The sequence below is a fragment of the Aythya fuligula genome, chromosome 3 (genome assembly GCF_009819795.1).
Source record: "Aythya fuligula isolate bAytFul2 chromosome 3, bAytFul2.pri, whole genome shotgun sequence".
NCBI classification, from domain to species: domain Eukaryota; kingdom Metazoa; phylum Chordata; class Aves; order Anseriformes; family Anatidae; genus Aythya; species Aythya fuligula.
The window spans coordinates 118,034,871-118,052,940 of record NC_045561.1 but is presented as its reverse complement, the minus strand read 5'-3'; the positions used below and the strand labels follow the sequence as shown (position 1 = coordinate 118,052,940).

General features: G+C 58.6%; 1 protein-coding gene across 1 annotated transcript; it reads left to right on the top strand.

Moving 5' to 3' along the window:
- Window positions 1–2,518: 2,518 nt before the first annotated feature.
- LOC116487527 (L-gulonolactone oxidase-like) lies at window positions 2,519–17,232 on the top strand. The gene is made up of 12 exons (XM_032184525.1): window positions 2,519–2,554; window positions 5,923–6,024; window positions 6,253–6,378; window positions 7,496–7,590; window positions 8,370–8,460; window positions 9,101–9,286; window positions 13,572–13,679; window positions 13,979–14,055; window positions 14,508–14,657; window positions 14,979–15,143; window positions 16,808–16,898; window positions 17,104–17,232. The coding sequence occupies exons 1-12, from the start codon at window positions 2,519–2,521 to the stop codon at window positions 17,230–17,232; spliced, it is 1,356 nt and encodes a 451-aa protein (XP_032040416.1).
- Window positions 17,233–18,070: the final 838 nt, after the last annotated feature.

Here is an 18,070-nt window from a genome sequence, read left to right as displayed (position 1 = left end):
TGGGGGCTGCGGGGTCGGGGTGCCAGCGGGGCCCCCCAGCCGCTCCCTCCGGCTCCCCGTAAATCCCCCAGCGAGCTCTGGCTCTCTTCCTCTCCCCATCCTGCTGGCTTCCTGAGCTGTTTTGGAGGCTGCTGCTGGGATATAAAAGCCGGGAGAGGCGCCCAGAGCCTGCCCAGGCAGCCGGGGCCGTGCCTGCAGCGCGAGGCGGGCGCTGCCAAACGGGCCCCAGAGCTGGCACCGGGGCTGGCTTCGTCACTTTTTTTTTTGGAGGCGTTTGCAGGAGAGCAGAACGCAGCCCGAGGGGCACAGGGAGCCCCCCAGCCCCACGTGCAGTCCCCTCCCTGGGTGCTTGCACCCATCGGGGGGCTCTGGAGCTGCAAGCGCACCGTGCCCAGGTCCCACACCCACCCCAGGTATGGCTCCCGAGCCCCTTTCCCTCACTGCACACCGTATAAACACCCCCCAAAATCCAAAGCAAGGCATCGCTCTGGCAGCCCCCTCGCCCTGAATTCCAACCCAGGCTCCCTGACCCCTCTCCTGCAGCCTTCAGCCCCATGGGTGCGGGCATCTTTGGGTCCCTTGGGTGCACGCATCCGAGGTCCCCTGGGCGCACGCATCCTCGGCACACTTGGGGAGCTCTGACGCTCTGCAGACGGGTGGATGGGGTTAGCCCAGAGCGACCCCCCCAGCGCAGAGGCACCCCACAGCCCCCAGACCCTAAGGAGATGTGGGGCAGGGTGGTGGTGAGCCCAGGGGACCCCATCCAGAGCCATGCAAACGCCCCCAGAAAGGTGCTGGGAGCCCTCGGGTTTGCATCACAGGGTTTTTTTGGGGGGGGCTGCAGGGCACCGAGCCCCCACACCGGGGTTTGAGCGGCCAGGTTAGGGGGGGGACAGGCAGGTTGGAAGGCTTCAGCTGGGCTGGGGTGGGAAGAAGCACCCCGAAATGGATCCACAATGTTTTGGTGAGCACTGATGAAGGCGTCGAACCAGCCACGTCCTCGTAATGCCCCACGGCCAAAATCCAGCTCCTCGGGGGGGTCACCAAAGCATCAAGAAAGCAGAAAATGTGAGGAAGAAGCCAGGGGGGGGTTTCAAGTCCTTGATTCAAGGAGCAGAGGCTTGAAAGAAATTGCCTCGGCACGAGGGGCAGCTCACAAAAGGCCGGCTTCAGAAGAGAAAAATCTTTGCGGTTCCTGCTCCATAAATCCAAACCTTCAAGAACAAGGGGAAAAAAAAAAAAAAAAAAAAAAAAAAGTATATTAGTATCGAGAAGAAAAATCATTGCGTGGCCCTGGGAGAGCGGAGACTCAGCAGTTTGGCCTTGGCAAAGAATAAATCCAGCCGGGGGAGGGATTTGTGCACCGCTTGGGTGGTGGTTTCAGGCCACCCCCGCCCGGCCTTGCACCTCGCCACCTGCCCCTCAGCCTCGTGCCAGATTTGTCCCCGTGCATGGGAATTTAAGCTGGGATTCCCATTATTTATTCCCTGTTGTTTGTTTTTTTTTTGGTCCCCCCCGGGACCCACGTGGGCATGGGGCGCATGCACCGGGGCGCGGGGTGCAGGTGTTTTGGGGATGCGCCTGCCCCACGCATGCCAGGGGTGGGCTGGAAAATGCACATTTCCTCTGATTTCTCCTTAGAAATGAGCCTGCAGTGAAAAATATTGACTCTGCAGGGGGAAGCAGCGAACCACAGGCGCTTTGGGGCACGGCTCAGGCTGCCCCCAAGCCCCCAGCCAAGGCTCAGCCCTCGGCGCTGTTAAATTCCAACCCTGGGGGCTGCTTTGGGGAAGCTCGGGTAACCCTGCGGGGCCTGGCTCCATCTCCCAGCGGGGTTTTGCCCCTCGGGAGGGTGCCACGGTGCTGGGCAAAGTGCGAAGGGCAGCCACAGCCTCACAAACCAGGCTTTGGGGCTGGCTCCCCTCGTCCCCTTGTCCCCTATAAATGGGTTTTAATCCTTTTATTTTTTTTCTTCTGCCTTTAATCGGCTTCTCCCCGAACGCAGCGGGGCAGACAGGGGGCTGGCAGCAGGGCCGTTGATCCACAGGGGGCACAGGGGGGTCCTGGTGTGTGTACAGGGTCACAGCCCCCCTGGGACAGCCCCAAAACCCAGCTCCCCACAGCAGGTGACACAGGTCCAAGGGCCCCATCCCACTGATACAGCACGAATAAAGCAATTATCAGGGGGAAGGAGAAAGAGGATGAAGTCCTCGGAGGCGGAGAGGCAAAAAATAAAGAATAAAAGCCGCCCATAATTCAATTTTATCTTTTATTTTTAAATGGACAAGCAAGAAGGAGGGAAAAAAAAGAAAAGCAGCCACTTGCTGCCAGTGCTCAAATCACTCTCACCTCCCAGACCCGCGGAGAGCTCTGCGGCAAAGCCAAGCCCCAGACCCCGTCTGCACGGGGGGGGTCGCGGCTCTGGCAGCCCCCTCGCGTGCTCCAGCCACGAGCCAGCAGTTTGGGCAAACCCCGCTGCCCCCAGGTGCAATTTGGGACCGTGGTGCAATTGGGGAACATGTCGCAGCGTGGGAACGTGGTGCAAGTTGGGAACGTATTGCAGTTCGGGAGCGTGGTGCAACCGAAATGATTCCCTGATTCCCCGATTCTCTCTGATTTGGGAGCGCTTTGCAATTTGGGAAGGTGGTGCAATTTGGGGACACGTTGCAATTTGGGGATGCATTGCAATTTGGGGACGTGGTGCAATTTGGGGACACGTTGCAATTTGGGGACACGTTGCAATTTGGGGATGAATTGCAATTTGGGGACGCATTGCAATTTGGGAACACGTTGCAATTTGAGAACACGTTGCAATTTGGGGACGCTCTGCAATTTGGGGACACGTTGCAATGTGCGAATGAGATGTGACCGTGAGGAAAACAGCTGCAAAGGTCGGAAATTTTTGCAGGTTTCCTGAAAATAAGCTTTTGGAGAGCGGCCCGGAGCAGGACCCCGGGGCTGTGCCAGCAGCTGCAGAGGCGCCGCAGCGGCTCCTGTCTGCAGGCACTGCCCGGCCCCGGGGCAGAGGAGGAGATAAACCCAAGGGGATTGAATCCTGCCCTGCCCGGGGTCTGCAGCAGCAGCACCCAAGCCAAGCTCTGCAGCAATTGCTCCAGGAGGGAGACGCGGCATGCCTGGGCAGCTCCCATCCCACCCAACCCTTTCCTGATTCACAAAGACACTCAAAAAAAAATAATAATAAATCACAAACAGCTTTACCAGCTGGCAAAATGCAACAGCCCCCTCCCCTTGTTCATTTATTGATTTATTTATTTAATCAAAGGATTCCCTGCGGCTCAGTGGTAAACTGACCCAAGCTGGGTCACCCCCCTGGGTGCCAAAAGCGTGCAGAGACCCAGGCTGGGGGGAGCCACATGTGCACCCCGCAGCTGCGCTGTTAATGAATAATCCCCCGGGCTGTTTTTGGAGGCTCTGCTGACCTTTGCGCCTGCTGGTGCAGCACTTGGCCCCAGAGCTGTTAGCTGGGCCGGCGCGGAGGGGTCTGACCCCAATCAGCTGCCCCATTCCCCGGGCGCCGATGCGGGCAGGAAGATGTGTGGGCGAATTACTCATTAATTTGCTCTAATGCAGGCAGGAGAAGAGCGGCGGGGGCTCGGGATGGCCGGCAGGCCAAGGAGCTTTGAAGGGAGACGTGGGGACCCGTGGAGAGCTCTGGGTGCGGGGTCCATCGCAGGCTCCTCCTGCTCTGTAATTAAGCAGCAATTTTCCCCTATTAATAATTGTGTGCGGGAAGGGACGGGTGTCCCAGGGCGTCCTGCAGACGCAGCGCTCCCTGCCTGAGCCCCCCCGTGGGTCACCTTGCTGCGGGTGCTGGCAGCGCGGGTGACTCGTTATCATCCTCCCTTAATGAGGGGCCAGCTTTCTTATCACCAAAGCGCAGCCTCGCCGTGCAAGCGCCGCTCCTCGCTCGCCCATCCGTCCTTCAGATGAAAAGGGGCGACGGGGGAGCTGCTGCCAGCCCCTGCTCAGGTCCTGCCACCCCTTCTGCTCACGGGGAGCGAGTTTCGGGTGCACGGTGAGCGTGTGAGGTGTGGTGGAAGAACCCCAGTGCACGTGGAGAGGCGATGCTGGAGGCCAAACCTGGCTCCCCATGCACACACCGCCGGGTATCACACAGCCCCCAGACGTGGCAGGATTTTTCCCTATTGCCCCTTTCGACTGCTGCTCCAGGGAATGCCGTGCCTTCACATGGAGGAATCTCCTCCCAGAGCCCCAGGGTTCGCAGCAGCCCTGTAGGACGAGCCCGGCTCCCCCCCACCTGCCTGGGGCGAAGGGCGCAGCCCCTCTCCTCCCCCTGCAGAGCTGGGTGCGGGGCTGTTACTCATTGACCCCAGGCTTGCGGAGCAGCTGCTCACCAACCCAGGCAGCAGGAGCAGCCCCACATCGCCCTATATCACCCTACATCACCCTATATCGCCCTACATCACCCCACATCGCTGCCCCCCATCGCCCCGAATCATCGCCCCGCATCATCGCCCTGCATCGCCGCCCTGCATCGCCCCACATCACCCATCCTCGTCACCCCACATCGCCGCCCCACATCACCCCCACGTCCCCCCACCTCCAGCAGCAGCTCCAGGAGGCCGGCAGCATGGTAAGGGGGGAGCCCACCCAGCTGGGGGGTGGATTTCCAATCGCTCGGGGTGGGGAGGGAGGTGCAGGCGTGTGAAGGGCTTTATTTATTGCGACCTTCGACGGGGATTTAATAGCAAATTAAATGATGAGACGAGAAACAAGGAAGGTTTATCAGGAGAGGGGGGAGGGAAGGCAGCAGATTCCTACGAAATAAGGTCAGGCTCCGGCTGCTGAGCAGGAATGTTTTTTCTAGTGGTTTTTTTCTAACCCGCAGATTTCTGATTTTTTCTATTTTTTTCCTTTTTTTTTTTTTTCCTATTTTTTTTTTTCTATTTTTTCCTAACCCACAGACTTCTGATCCTGCCCATTCCCTCTCCCTGTGAACTCAGGCAGCCTCCTTGCCCCGAGGGCTCTGATCTCCTTTTGGGAGATCTGCAAAGCCTTCGGGGGAGGGATTGGGACATTGGGAAGGGGGCATTGGGGTGGCAGGGGCTGGGACCCCCCTGGGAGAGCCCCTGCTGCTTCTTGGGGCGGTTTGGCCAGATTTGGGGTCTTTGCACAGGAGATGAACGCATCGGAGAGAGGGATGGAAGGAAAATGAGACGAGGGGGGGTAGGAGAAGGGACACAAGGAAGGAGGCAGAGGATGGTGAGGGTGCTGAGCTGGGACACGTCTGCTGGGGCAGCACGGAGCATGGAATCACTGAATCCTGGAGTGGTTTGGGTTGGAAGGGACCCGAAAAAATCACCTCCTTCCAGCCCCCTGCCCAGGCTGCCCCCAGCCCCATCCAGCCTGGCCTTGGGCACCCCCAGGGATGGGGCACCCGCAGCTCCTTGGGGCAGCCTCCGCCAGGGCCTCACCACCCTAATCGTAAATAATTCCTTCACCATCTCCTCTGGGGCTCGGTTCCTGGCCCCATATCAGCTCCTTCCTTGCCCAAGCCCCATCCAGGCCGGCCACGGGCAGGGGGAAGCAGAGCAGAGGAGAAGAGGCCATGGAAATGGGATGGGCAGGCCTCCATATGTATTTATGTCCATATATATGTCCCCAGAAGGGTCACACGAAGAGGGAGGGCAAGGCTCCATGTGTATTTATGTCCATAATGTCCCCAGTATGGGCCTGGGTGGCTGCAGCAGGCCCAGTGGCCTGTTCACGTCACCATTGGGACCCCATGGATTCGGGGTGACCCCTGAGACCCCAAAGGGCCAGGCCTTGGGGAACCTGGCCCCGGGAAGAGGGGCTTTGATGGGGAAATGGGGCTGTGTGGAGGGCATTGGGGGGGTTTCTGGGGGGCACTGCTTCATTTCTTGGATTTGGTTTTTCCAGGTTCACGGCCAAGGAGGAGTCAGGTTCCAGAACTGGGCCAAAACCTATGGCTCCTGCCCGGAGCTCTACTTCCAGCCCACCTCGGTGGAGGAGGTCCGGGAGGTAAGGGGCAGGCACCGGGAGAAAGCAGGCAGGGAAAAACTGCGGCCCCACAGGGTGCCCCGATGGGTTATCACCATTTTGGGGTGGTCCCGAGGGCTGCATCAAGAGGGATCTGGGCTCTGGGGGGGGAATTTTTCAACCCCAGCGGGTGAATTTTGAGTGTAAAGGTGGTGTCGGAGGTGAGGGCGGAGGTCGGGGTCTCTGCCCTTCTCCCTGTGTCCTCCGCAGATCCTGGAGATGGCCCGGCAGCGGGGCAAGAGGGTGAAGGTGGTGGGGGGCGGCCACTCGCCTTCCGACATCGCCTGCACCGACGACTTCATGATCCAGATGGGGAAGATGAACAGGATCCTCAAGGTGAGATCTGCGTTGGGCCAGGTGGTCCTGAGCCATTTTTGGGGTGGCTGGGCATTGCACTGGCACCACCACACCTGGGGCAGGGGATGAGAGGGGAGTTTTCCTAAAGCAACCCCTGAAAATGCTGCTACGAGACTGGGGAATGGGCATTTCCCCCCCCAAAAAAAAGCATTCCCTGTGCACGGGAAGCGTATGGAGCAGCTATAAAGCTACAAGGAACTGAAGACGTCTTCCTGGGATGCGTTCCTTGGGGCATAACCTCAGCCCCTTGTCCTCATCACAGCCCTGTCGGCTGGTGGACAGGAGCCCTCTGGCAGCTCAGCCTTTCCTGGCGTGCTGGATGCAAGCTTGGAGAGGTGCTTTTGGCACCCATCTGGGTGTCCGTGGTCCCTGGGTCCACGTCTGTGTCGGGTGGGAAATGTCCCCACAGCAGGGAGGAGGATTGCTCCCTCCGATGATGCTGTGAAGGGCACAGCTCTTGCTCGGGGGCTCTGGATCACGTCCTGAGCACCTCGGGGAGAATGAGGACCGCTGGGGGTCTGTGCTCTGCACCCAGACCTCGGGGGAGCAGGGAGCACTGGGCTCTTACTGGGCTCTTACTGGGCTCTTACTGGGGCTGCATGGCCAGCTGGTTACAAACACTGTGTGTGTGCATCTACATGCGTGTGTTTCTGCATGCCTGCATGTGTGTGTGTGCAGCCAAGGATGCAGACATCCTGACCGTAGCGGCAGATTCTGAGCTCTGGATCATTACTGGTAATTAACAGCAACAATTAACGAAGGCAGGGCTCCCCCCGACAGCTTCTGCCTGCCAGAAGCAGGGCGAGCAGCACGGAGCCAGAAGCTGTCCTTGTAGCAGGAGCTGGCGGGGCAGGGCTGATCCGCTTCGCTGGGGCTGTCTGCTGACTGCCACGAGCCTGGCGAGGGAGAGGGGATGCCCGTGAGGCACCAGGAGCAGGGCAGGAACCGGTGCCACCATTGGGTTGGGTGATTTTTGGGGCTGGGAGGAGGTTTGAGAGGGGCAGCAGCTCAGGATGGAGCTCTCCTGTTGCCTCGGGAGGAGCAGCGTGCCTTGGGGAGCTCCTCTTCTGCCCGTCCCCGTGCCCGTCCCTTGCAGGTGGACAAGGAGAAGCAGCAGGTGACGGTGGAAGGCGGCATCTTCCTCTCGGATCTGAATGTGGAGCTGAGCAAGCACGGGCTGGCCCTGGCCAAGTGAGTGGGACACGTGTGGGGCTGCTCCTGGGTGTCCCCCAGGTGGCCGTCCTTGCCCCGGGTCAAATGGTGGGACACAGCAAATCGGGGCTGCTTGGAGAGCTTTTACAGCAGAACGGGGCTTTTTGCTTTGGGATCTGGTTTCTGCTGGGGTCCTGCAGAATGCAAAACCCCAAAATGGAGGAGCTGATCCTGCCTCGGAGCAGGATGAGGGCAGCCTTCACCCCACACTGATATTTCTCCTGCTTCACCCCCAGCCTGGTGTGTTCTGTGTCATGAAGGAAAACGCTGCTCCCCAACCCTAAAAAGGATGAGAGAGGGCAGGTTTAGGTTAGAAATTAGGAGGAAATCCTTCCTGTTTCAGGCTGCCACAGGAGCTGCGGGTGCCCCAGCCCTGGGGGTGCCCAAGGCCAGGCTGGATGGGGCTGGGGGCAGCCTGGGCTGGGGGCAGGGGTCGTGCCCATGGCAGGGGGCTGGAACCAGGTGGGCTTTAAGGTCCCTTCCAACCAAAACCAGTCCAGGATTCTGTGATTCCATGAATAAGATGAGAGCTCCTCTCCTTTGAACGGGGTGGAGGCCAACAACAGGCAGCTCTAGGAGGCCAAAGGAGGCTGATGGTCGGTGAAATCGGGCTGGAAATGAGTTTTTGACAGCAAATGGCAATCAAACGTTGGAATATCCTAGAAGGGGTGTGGGAGAATCCTCTCCTTGTGTTGCTTTGGGATGTCTGCTGTCCCGAGGAGGAGGCTGAGGTGCTCACCCAGCCCCTTTGCCCGCAGTCTGGGAGCTGTTTCCGAGGTGGCAGCAGCCGGTGTGATTGGGACGGGGACGCACAACACCGGGATCAAGCACGGCATCCTCCCCACCCAGGTGAGACCCAGGGGATGGTTTCGATGCAGGGACATCGACCGGTGCCTCTGGGGATCATCCCTGCTCTGGGGCTGGTCAGCCTGACCCAGAACGGACCCTGCCCCTGGGGTGCTGCTGTGAGCAGAGTCCCCATATCCCCCCCACAGGCCAGCCCAGCTCATTCCCCGGGACCCTAAAACACCATGATCCAGCCCCAGGCTCCTCTGTCCCTATGCTTTATGGTCCTGTAACCCAACAAAATAGTTTGTACCGAAGGAAAAGCAGTCCTAATATTGGAGCTCACCCCCAAACCAACTCTCTGCAGTGCCCAGGTTGGTTTTTAACTAGACAGTTATGAAAATGCCCCGCTCCTAGCTCAAAACCTGTACGGTGACCCCACTAATGGGTGTGGAGAGGTAAAGTCACTTGGGGGAGATTTATTTCTTCAGCTCATGGCTTTTCCTGGCATCCCCAGGGAGAGCAGGATCCTTTTATGCCACCACATCAGAGGGGGCAGGATTGGGGCTGGTAGGGCCTGGCTCAGCAGAGATCACCCTGGTGCAGCCCCCAGCCGTGAGATTTGGGGTGGATGCGAGATTCGGGGCCGGTGACGGGACACCAGGTCGAGTGCTTGCTGATGGCTCTCCTCTCCTCATGGCAGGTCGTAGCTCTCTCGCTGCTGACGGCCTCGGGGGACGTCCTGGAGTGCTCCGAGTCCGTCAATTCGGACATCTTCCAGGCCGCCCGCCTGCACCTCGGCTGCCTGGGCGTCGTGCTCACCGTCACCTTCCAGTGCGTGCCCCAGTTCCACCTGCACGAGGTGGCTTTCCCTTCCACCCTCACTGAGGTAGGGCTCCGTGGGGCTGGGCAAAGCTCCCGGCAGGAGAAATGGGCAGAGGGGAGCCGGGCAAGAGGGGAGAGCCGCAGGGGAAGGCACAGGGGTGAAGCTGCTCAGCCTGGAGAAAAGGAGGCTGTGGCTCTGCAGCATCATCCTCGCTTCTCAGCATCACTTATCCCGGCCTGACTCAGCCCCTGGGGTCCTGGCTTGTCCCCTGCACACAACCTCGCTTCTCCCAGCGAAGGACGGGCCACCTGAAATGGTCCTAGAGCACCTTGTGCTCTCAGTCTTACCTCCAGCCCTTCTCGTGTGTGAGAGCTGCCTGGTTTTGGGATTGGGTTCTCCATCTCCCAGGCTTTAAATCTTTTTTTTTTGGAGCTGAATGTGAGAGGAACCACGCTGGGGATAAGAAATCCCTTCTCAGCACCCAGCCACAGAGCTGCATGGAGCCCCACAGTGGAAAACTCCCTTTAAATGATTTCCCATGTTGGCAAACTACTGGCCTCAGCTGTCTCCATCTTACCAAAGGTCCCAATCACCTCAACTGGGGTGTATGGCACTGGTGGCTGCCCCATCTGGGACCCCCCCAGTGGAGAAGACCTCCTGAGGAGGGTTTTGACCTGGTCTTTCATAGATCAGGGTCTGGCACGGCCCTGAGACCCTGCTACGGTGGGAGTGATGCAGACAGATCCTTCAGAAAGCCTTTTGAAGGCCCCGTGGGCATTTTTGGAGAGCAATTCCGAGGAACCCTTTCCTCCTGGGAACACATCAAAACCGACTTTCCCCATTTCTGCCATTATATGAACTCCTCCTAACTGCTGGCTGCGTTTCCTCAGAGCCCTCCCACCCCCGTGGTGCCGGGATGTTGGATGGGGCGAGCTCCTCAATCGGGTGCTGAGCACCCCATGGTTGGCTCCGAGCGTGTCCCAGGTCACCCCCGTCACTGGGGGCTAAAATCAAGAGCACAGCACCACCTGCACGTAGACCCTTGGGAGTCCTGGTGGCCTCCCAACACCACGGGGCTCGCTGGAAGGAGTTACCTTGCTGGATGGGGAAACCGAGGCACAGCATCCAGCAGGAAGGAAAAAAACAGTGGTGATGGAAAGCAAAACGCTCCTGGAGCTTGGATTTGAGTCAGCTTCTGGTCGTCTTTGTCCTCCTGCGAGGCCTGACACCCCCGCTGGTGCGTCAACCTCAGCAGCACCTCCAGCCGTTATCTCATCCCAGTTCCCAGTCCCAAAGGCCCAGTTCCAGCCCTGGCCAACGACGGCACAGAACTTGGTTGAGCTGGGCTCATGAAAAATGGATGCTGCTTGGACCAAAACAGCAGGATTCGCTGCAGGATTGATCAGCAAGGCTCGGAGAAGTGCCGCCCGTAATGCTTTGAGGGCTGAATTATTCAGCGCCCCGTTGGGGTGGCTCGAGCACCTCCAGGAGTGTGAATTGAACGTGTTCCTGCAGGGGTGGCTTTGTAAATCCCAATCCTAAGCAACCCGGTGGCCCTCGAAAAGTGCCAGGAAGAGGACGGGGAGATCCGTGCACGTCCCCTGGCGTCTCCTCCTGCCTGCTGTCACCACTGCTGCAGCACTGCAGGGCTTCGTTTAGCCCAGGAGGCAGTCAGGGAAGCTGGAGGAGCACAGCAACCCCTGGAGATATTTCTCAGTGTGCCCTGGCAGCCCGCAGCGAGCTCCTTGCAGGTGTTTGCAGCTGCAGAAGCCACAAGTTTGTGTTTTCGTGGCTCGGGAGTGTCTTATCTGGGAAGCGCTTGCGGCTGCCCCGGTGTGCCGTGGCAGAGAGTTCCCTGTTTTAATACACTTCAATGTGGCAGGGTCTGCCAGAAAATCGTGGCTTCATCCTCAGCCAGGCTCGGGCACCTCTCCTCAGCCCAAATCTCACAGAATCTCCAAGTGGCCGAGGTTGGAAGGTGCCTCTGGAGACACCTGGACCAGCCACAGCGTGCCCTCCCCGTTCCCCCCGGGGCACCAGGGGTGTGCAGGGTGGCTTGGCACTGCCCTGGAGCTCTCCTAAGGACAAATCTCACCTTGAGCAACGGCGGGGTGCCAGCCGGAGGAAGCTTTTACACCTCCTAATCTGCCTTTTAGCGAGGAGCTGGAGCCTTGTGCCGAGCAGGGGCCAGGCTGAGGGCATGCCCTCGGCCCCGCGGGGCCGGCGTGTCTTTCCCCGTCCCTCGGGGCTGTCAGGAGGGCGAAGCAGGAATGCAATCTATAAATATTAATGCCATTATCAATCCCCCGTCGTCGCTGCTCCTCGCTCGCTTCCAGATCTCCGGGCTTTCATGTCGAGCGGCCCAGCGAAGCGGAAGAGAATAATGGCAAGGGAGCAGGTTGCCTGAAATATTTAAGCCCGAGTTATCTAAGACGTTGCAAATAATATATGTGTCAGAGGAGCCGGGCTTGGATTTGTGGTTATGTAAGATCTGCATGCCTTCTTTCCTGGCCTCGTGATCCTCTCCATCCCTGGAATACTCCCAGCTGCTCTGGCTGCCCGTGGTGACCGGGATCAAGGCGCGGACAAGGGGGGTTTGTGGCACACCTGAGGCCCCCCGAGCCCCGTGGTGTGTCCCGTGTAAACGTGTCCCAGATCCTTGGGGCGCATCCCTCAAGCCCAGGTCCCCCACGGCCACCCGGTGCCCAAATCTTTGTGCATCCCCTCGCAGTGCAGGGCCTGACCTGGTCCCTCCTGGGCTGGCGTTGCCCTTGGTGCGTGGAAAATGATCTCCCAGGGGGGTACAGGCAACGGGGGAGGCTCAGCACCCACCTCCTCCCCCAAACCACGAGCTCCCCGTGCTCCCCGGCTCTCCGGCTTTGCTCTGATGGACAGCACAAGGCAAGCAGCGTGCTCTGACCCGGCCTTTGCTCAGCAGAGGGGTTTGTTCCGGGAGGGAAGCGAAGCTCAGCAAATCCCCCGGGGTCTCTTCGTGCTCCAGGGCCATCTCCGTTGCGTGTGTTGGCCACGTAACAGCGCAAAGATTTCCGCTGCCAACCTCTGCCTCCAGCCCAGGCGGCCGGCAGCGTCCCCAAGGACTCCCGGCCAGCTCGCTGCCCTCGGCTCTGCTGCAATTAGCCTACAAAGCCGACGGCTTTATTTTCTTCAGAGCGATCTGGTTCTATCAGAGGGATCAAAGGCGCACATTTTAAAGGTCGCCCTGCTGGCAATTTGCTTTTTTATTTATTTATTTATTTTTGGCTCGGGAAGACAAGCAGGATCACCTTGGGAAGGCTGCAAAGCGCTGCTGCCCGCTGCACCCTACTTTCCACCACTTGTTTTAGCTCCTCGGTGCACTTGTTCCTTACACCGAGGGGGTCAAAACGCATGGTTGTGGCTCCTGCCTCTGCTTGCACAACCCTCTGTTCCCGTGGGGAGGCAAGGAGCTGGAAATAAGGATTTTTCCAGCCAGAAAACGGGCTGCGTTGGGACCTCCTTGGAGCAAGCTCGTGGCTCTGCGAGCAGTGCAGATGTGCAGCTGATGGCAGCAGCGTTCGGTTGTTAATTAACACTAATTGCCGTCCCACCAGCACCACGCGAGTGCACGATGGCCGTAACCTTACGGAGGGGTCACAGCAAAGTGCTGGGTGCTAAAACAGCCCAGCCTGCTGATTAATAGCTCGTTAATACCAAGGGCCCATCTGGAAGCGAGCAGCCCTGACCTCCCCGGGGTTACGTCCGTGGGTCACTGCTCCCTGCACGCTTCCCCCTTTATGTCGAGTGAATTCCTGGAGCAAAGCCTCCGGGTTGTCTTTGAGCCTTTCTGTGAGGCTGGAAGTGATAGAGGAGGAGAGGAGGGGAGAGGAGCTGGGGACGGGGAGGCTGCTTGAAAGGTGATGGAGCCCCAGCTGAGAGCACCGTGCCCAGGGCGAGCACGCGTCCTCGCCATCCTTGCACAGAGCAGGGACGAGGGCTGGTGTGCCTGCCCATTTCTGCAGGAGCTGCTGGGTCAGGCAAAAATTTCCTTGGGGATTTCGTTTTCCTTGTCCCTGGGGCAAAGCCGAGTTTGTCCTGGGGCTGCAGCCACCCCCAGCCCCGTCACCGGCATCGTCCCGGCTGTCACCTCTGCGCCTCCCCGCTCCTCGCTGTCCTCGGCTGCCAGCAGGCAGCTCGCCCACGGTGTCTTTAAAGAGCTGCTTTTCCTAAAGCTCCTTTTTGTGTCTTTATGAATAATTTGGTGACTCTGCATTCGGAGCAGGGGACACCTCTGGGATGGGGCCGCGCCGCACATCCCGGCTGTGTGTGCGTCCCGGCTCCCTCCAGGCCCCGTTCCCTCTGGTTGCTGCAGGTGCTGGATCACCTGGAGGACCACCTGAAGAGATCCCAATATTTCCGATTCCTGTGGTTCCCGCACAGCGAGAACGTCAGCGTCATCTACCAGGACCCCACCAACAAGGCAGGTGCTGCCGGGCCCCAGCAGGAAGGCAGAAGGGGAGTTTGGAGACGTGCCCAAAGCCGCATCCCTCGGCACGGCCACAGCTGGGGCTCTGCAAGCCCTCAGCACCCCTCTCCCAAATCCTGCTCTCCTTCTGGGACTGGATTTTGGATTTTCTGGCCCTATTTCCTCAGGGGACGGAGATCTGGGGGTTCTGGGGTGCCCTTCTCCAAACCCATGCTCCCCAGTGGGGTGGGGAAGGATGCTGTCCTTGCACATCCCTAATGACCATCATCATCATCCTCTGCTTGGCTTTGCAGCCCCCCTCTTCCTCCGCCAGCTGGTTTTGGGATTATGCCGTTGGCTACTACCTGCTGGAGTTCCTGCTCTGGATCAGGTAAGGGCACCATCCGGGCAGCACTCAGGATTTGGGTGGGTTTTCTCCATTTTTTTTTCCTCATCCAGCTCCGTCCCCTGCACCTCTGCGTGAAGATCTGTGCTGCCGGGTGTCCCCGGGATGGTGGCAGGGCAGGGCTGTGTCCCTCAGCACCCCATCCAGCCACCCCTGGGAGGAAGAGGATGAGGAAGGCTCCCTGCTCCCCTCCTAGATGGTTCCTGTGCAGGAGCAGCAGGGCTGGGGCTGATGCTTGGGGCTGCACTGCCCTCTCGTGTGCACACAGCAGGAGCAGCGTGCCGAGGGTTTGCAGCAGAGAGAGAGCTTTTAGCTAAAAAAGCCCTGAGCCCCAGGGTGGCTCCCTTTTGCCCAGCACCCCTGGGATGAGATTTGGGGCTCCTCATCTGCCTCCCTGCCCTGGCACCGGGGTCTCACCTCCCGCTCTCCCCCCGCAGCACCTTCGTGCCCAGCTTGGTGTGCTGGATCAACCGCTTCTTCTTCTGGCTCCTCTTCAGCTCCCGGGTGGAGAACGTTGCCGTCAGCTACAAGATCTTCAACTACGAGTGTCGCTTCAAGCAGCACGTGCAGGACTGGGCCATCCCCATGTAAAGGGCTCCGCAGGCCACCCCAAAACCCCAAACGCCGTCCCCTGCCCGGGCTCTGCCCCAGCTCATGGTGCACGGAGCAGGAGCAAGGCCACGGGGAAAGGCTCCTGGCTGGTGGCACCATTTCCAGCTTCAAGCATAGCACGGGGACATTTGCCACCCTTGTCCCGGGCCACCAATTCCATGTCACACCACATCCCGGGGCGCACAGCGATGGGAGGGGGGTGCTGGGACGTGCCCTGAGTTAGCATGGGGCCAGGGATGGAGCTGGGGGGGTTGAACCCAAAGGGATCTGGCGTTAACTGTGCCACTTCTGGGCAGTGAGAAGACGAAGGAAGCCCTGCTGGAGCTGAAGGCCGCCCTGGAGAACAACCCGAAGATGGTGGCCCACTACCCCGTGGAGGTGCGCTTCGCTCGGGGGGACGGGATCTGGCTGAGTCCCTGCTTCCAGCGGGACAGCTGCTACATGAACATCATCATGTACAGGTGAGCTGAGCGTCTTCTCTTCTCTTCTCTTCTCTTCTCTTCTCTTCTCTTCTCTTCTCTTCTCTTCTCTTCTCTTCTCTTCTCTTCTCTTCTCTTCTCTTCTCTTCTCTTCTCTTCTCTTCTCTTCTCTTCTCTTCTCTTCTCTTCTCTTCTCTTCTCTTCTCTTCTCTTCTCTTCTCTTCTCTTCTCTTCTCTTCTCTTCTCTTCTCTTCTCTTCTCTTTTCTCTTCTCTTCTCTTCTCTTCTCTTCTCTTCTCTTCTCTTCTCTTCTCTTCTCTTCTCTTCTCTTCTCTTCTCTTCTCTTCTCTTCTCTTCTCTTCTCTTCTCTTCTCTTTCTCTTCTCTTCTCTTCTCTTCTCTTCTCTTCTCTTCTCTTCTCTTCTCTTCTCTTCTCTTCTCTTCTCTTCTCTTCTCTTCTCTTCTCTTCTCTTCTCTTCTCTTCTCTTCTCTTCTCTTCTCTTCTCTTCTCTTCTCTTCTCTTCTCTTCTCTTCTCTTCTCTTCTCTTCTCTTCTCTTCTCTTCTCTTCTCTTCTCTTCTCTTCTCTTCTCTTCTCTTCTCTTCTCTTCTCTTCTCTTCTCTTCTCTTCTCTTCTCTTCTCTTCTCTTCTCTTCTCTTCTCTTCTCTTCTCTTCTCTTCTCTTCTCTTCTCTTCTCTTCTCTTCTCTTCTCTTCTCTTCTCCTGCTGCCTGGGTTGTGCTGGGGAGCACCAGGAGCCGTGCCCAGGCAGCCACCAGCAGCGCACAGCTCAGCCAGCACCACGCTGGTGGCATGGTGTCGTGGTTTAACCCGACCGGCAGCTAAACACCACGCAGCCGTTCGCTCACCCTCCCCCCTCCCTCTCTGGGACGGGGGAGAGAGATGGAAAGTGAAGCCCGTGAGTTGAGATAAAGACAGTTTAATAAGACAGGAAAAAAAAAATAACAAAATAATAATAACAATAATAATAATGATGATACAATGGTGATAATACGAAAGTAATAATAGTATGTACAAACAAGTGATGCACAATGCAATTGCTCACCACCCGCTGACCGATGCCCAGCCTAACCCCGAGCAGTCCGGCCCCCTCCCCCCGGCTAGCCACCCCTATATATTGTTTAGCATGACGTCAGATGGTATGGAATACCCCTTTGGCTAGTTTGGGTCACCTGTCCTGGGTCTGTCCCCTCCCAGCTCTTACTGCACCCCCCAGCCTGCCCGTTGGCAGGACAGAGCAAAGGCTGAGATGTCCTTGGCTTAGTATAAGCACTGCTCTGCAACAATTAAAGCATCGGGGTGTTATCAGCACTCTTCTCATTCTAAGCCAAAACACAGCATTCCACCAGCTACTAGGAAGAAAATTAATTCTGTGCTAACTGAAACCAGGACACATGGAATCACAGAAACCCGGTGGGGTTTGGGCTGGCAGGGCCCTCAGAGCCCCCCAGTGCCACCCCCTGCCATGGGCACGACCCCTGCCCCCAGCCCAGGCTGCCCCCAGCCCCATCCAGCCTGGCCTTGGGCACAGCCGTGATGGTTCCAAGAGCGTTTCCATCTCTTGGTGCTGGCCAAAAAGCCAGCAACGGGTCCCTGGGGTTGCCCTTCTCCCCTGGGGGAGCATTTTTTGGGGGAGGGTGTGCGATCCCCTCCACGGCCCCCGATGATATCCCCCCTGCCTGTCCCTCAGGCCCTACGGGAAGAACGTGCCCCGGCTCAACTACTGGCTGACCTACGAGGGCATCATGAAGAAGTACGGTGGGAGACCGCACTGGGCAAAGGTAGAAGTGTCCTCACATTTCGGGGGGGGTCCTTCTGTCTCTTGGTGGGGGTTTTGCAGCTGGGAGAGGCTCAGAGGAGAGCCCCAGAGGGAGATGGGTGCCCCGAGGAGATGCAGTGCAGCCCCTCCGTGTGTGGCTTTACCCAGGGGGGCTTCCTGGCAGGCTGTACCCACGGGCAGCCCCCTCTTTTTTTCTCTCCCCCCAGGCCCACAGCTGCACCAGGAAGGACTTTGAGAAGATGTACCCGGCCTTCCCCAAATTCTGCTCTGTCCGCGAGAAGCTGGACCCCACGGGGATGTTCCTGAACACCTACCTGGAAAAGGTGTTCTACTGACTTTGGGGCTCTCAGGACACCCCAAAAGCTCACGGTCCTCAGTGGCTGCGCCCCCAGCTCTGGTCTGTGCCCTCTGATGGGGGCTGGCTCTGATCTGCGAGCTGGCAGGGCTCTGTGGTGCCTGGAAACCACTCCTCGTGGTCACTCCCTGTCCCCCCAAAATGTGCCCGCCCCAAATGTCTCCCGTCCAAGCCAAGATCTCAATAAAAACCTTTCTTCCAGCAGAGCCAAATGGTGTGTGCTCAGCCCCGACGTGCGTGCAGTGGAGGTGCCCAGCCCTCGGGGACCAGAGAAGGGGCTCGGTGTCCCTGGTTGGGGCTGGGCACGGGGACTGAAGCCCACTGCAAGGCCTGGGATGGTGCCAGTGGGGTGAGGGGACAAGGGACACCAAGGGGGGCAAGGCTAAAGGACACCAGCAACAAATCATGACACCTCTGGGGTTGCTCTTGCTGGGTGGTGACAACGCATTCATGGGCAGAGGGGTTTTGACTTTCGGCACCTTCAGCTGGCACAGGGTGTTCCTCATCCTCTGGATCCTGCTTGTTTCAGCTTCCCTCGACCCTGGGCAGGTGCTGTGGCCAAGAACGGGCCACAGAAGTGTGAATTTTGTGTTTATTTTGCTGCTCGAGCAGGCGGTGCACCAGAGAGGCAGCGGCTCAGGTTCTGCAGGAGCACACGGTTGTCACTGCTGGTCCCCACACGCACCAGGGGACAGGGACAGGGACACAGGTCCCTTTCTTGGGGAGAAAAGGCACAGGGGCTCCTGCACCTGTGCCCAATTCCTGGGATTTCCCAATTCCTGGTGTTTCACCAGCCCTTGGAGCCGGGTGGGTGCCAG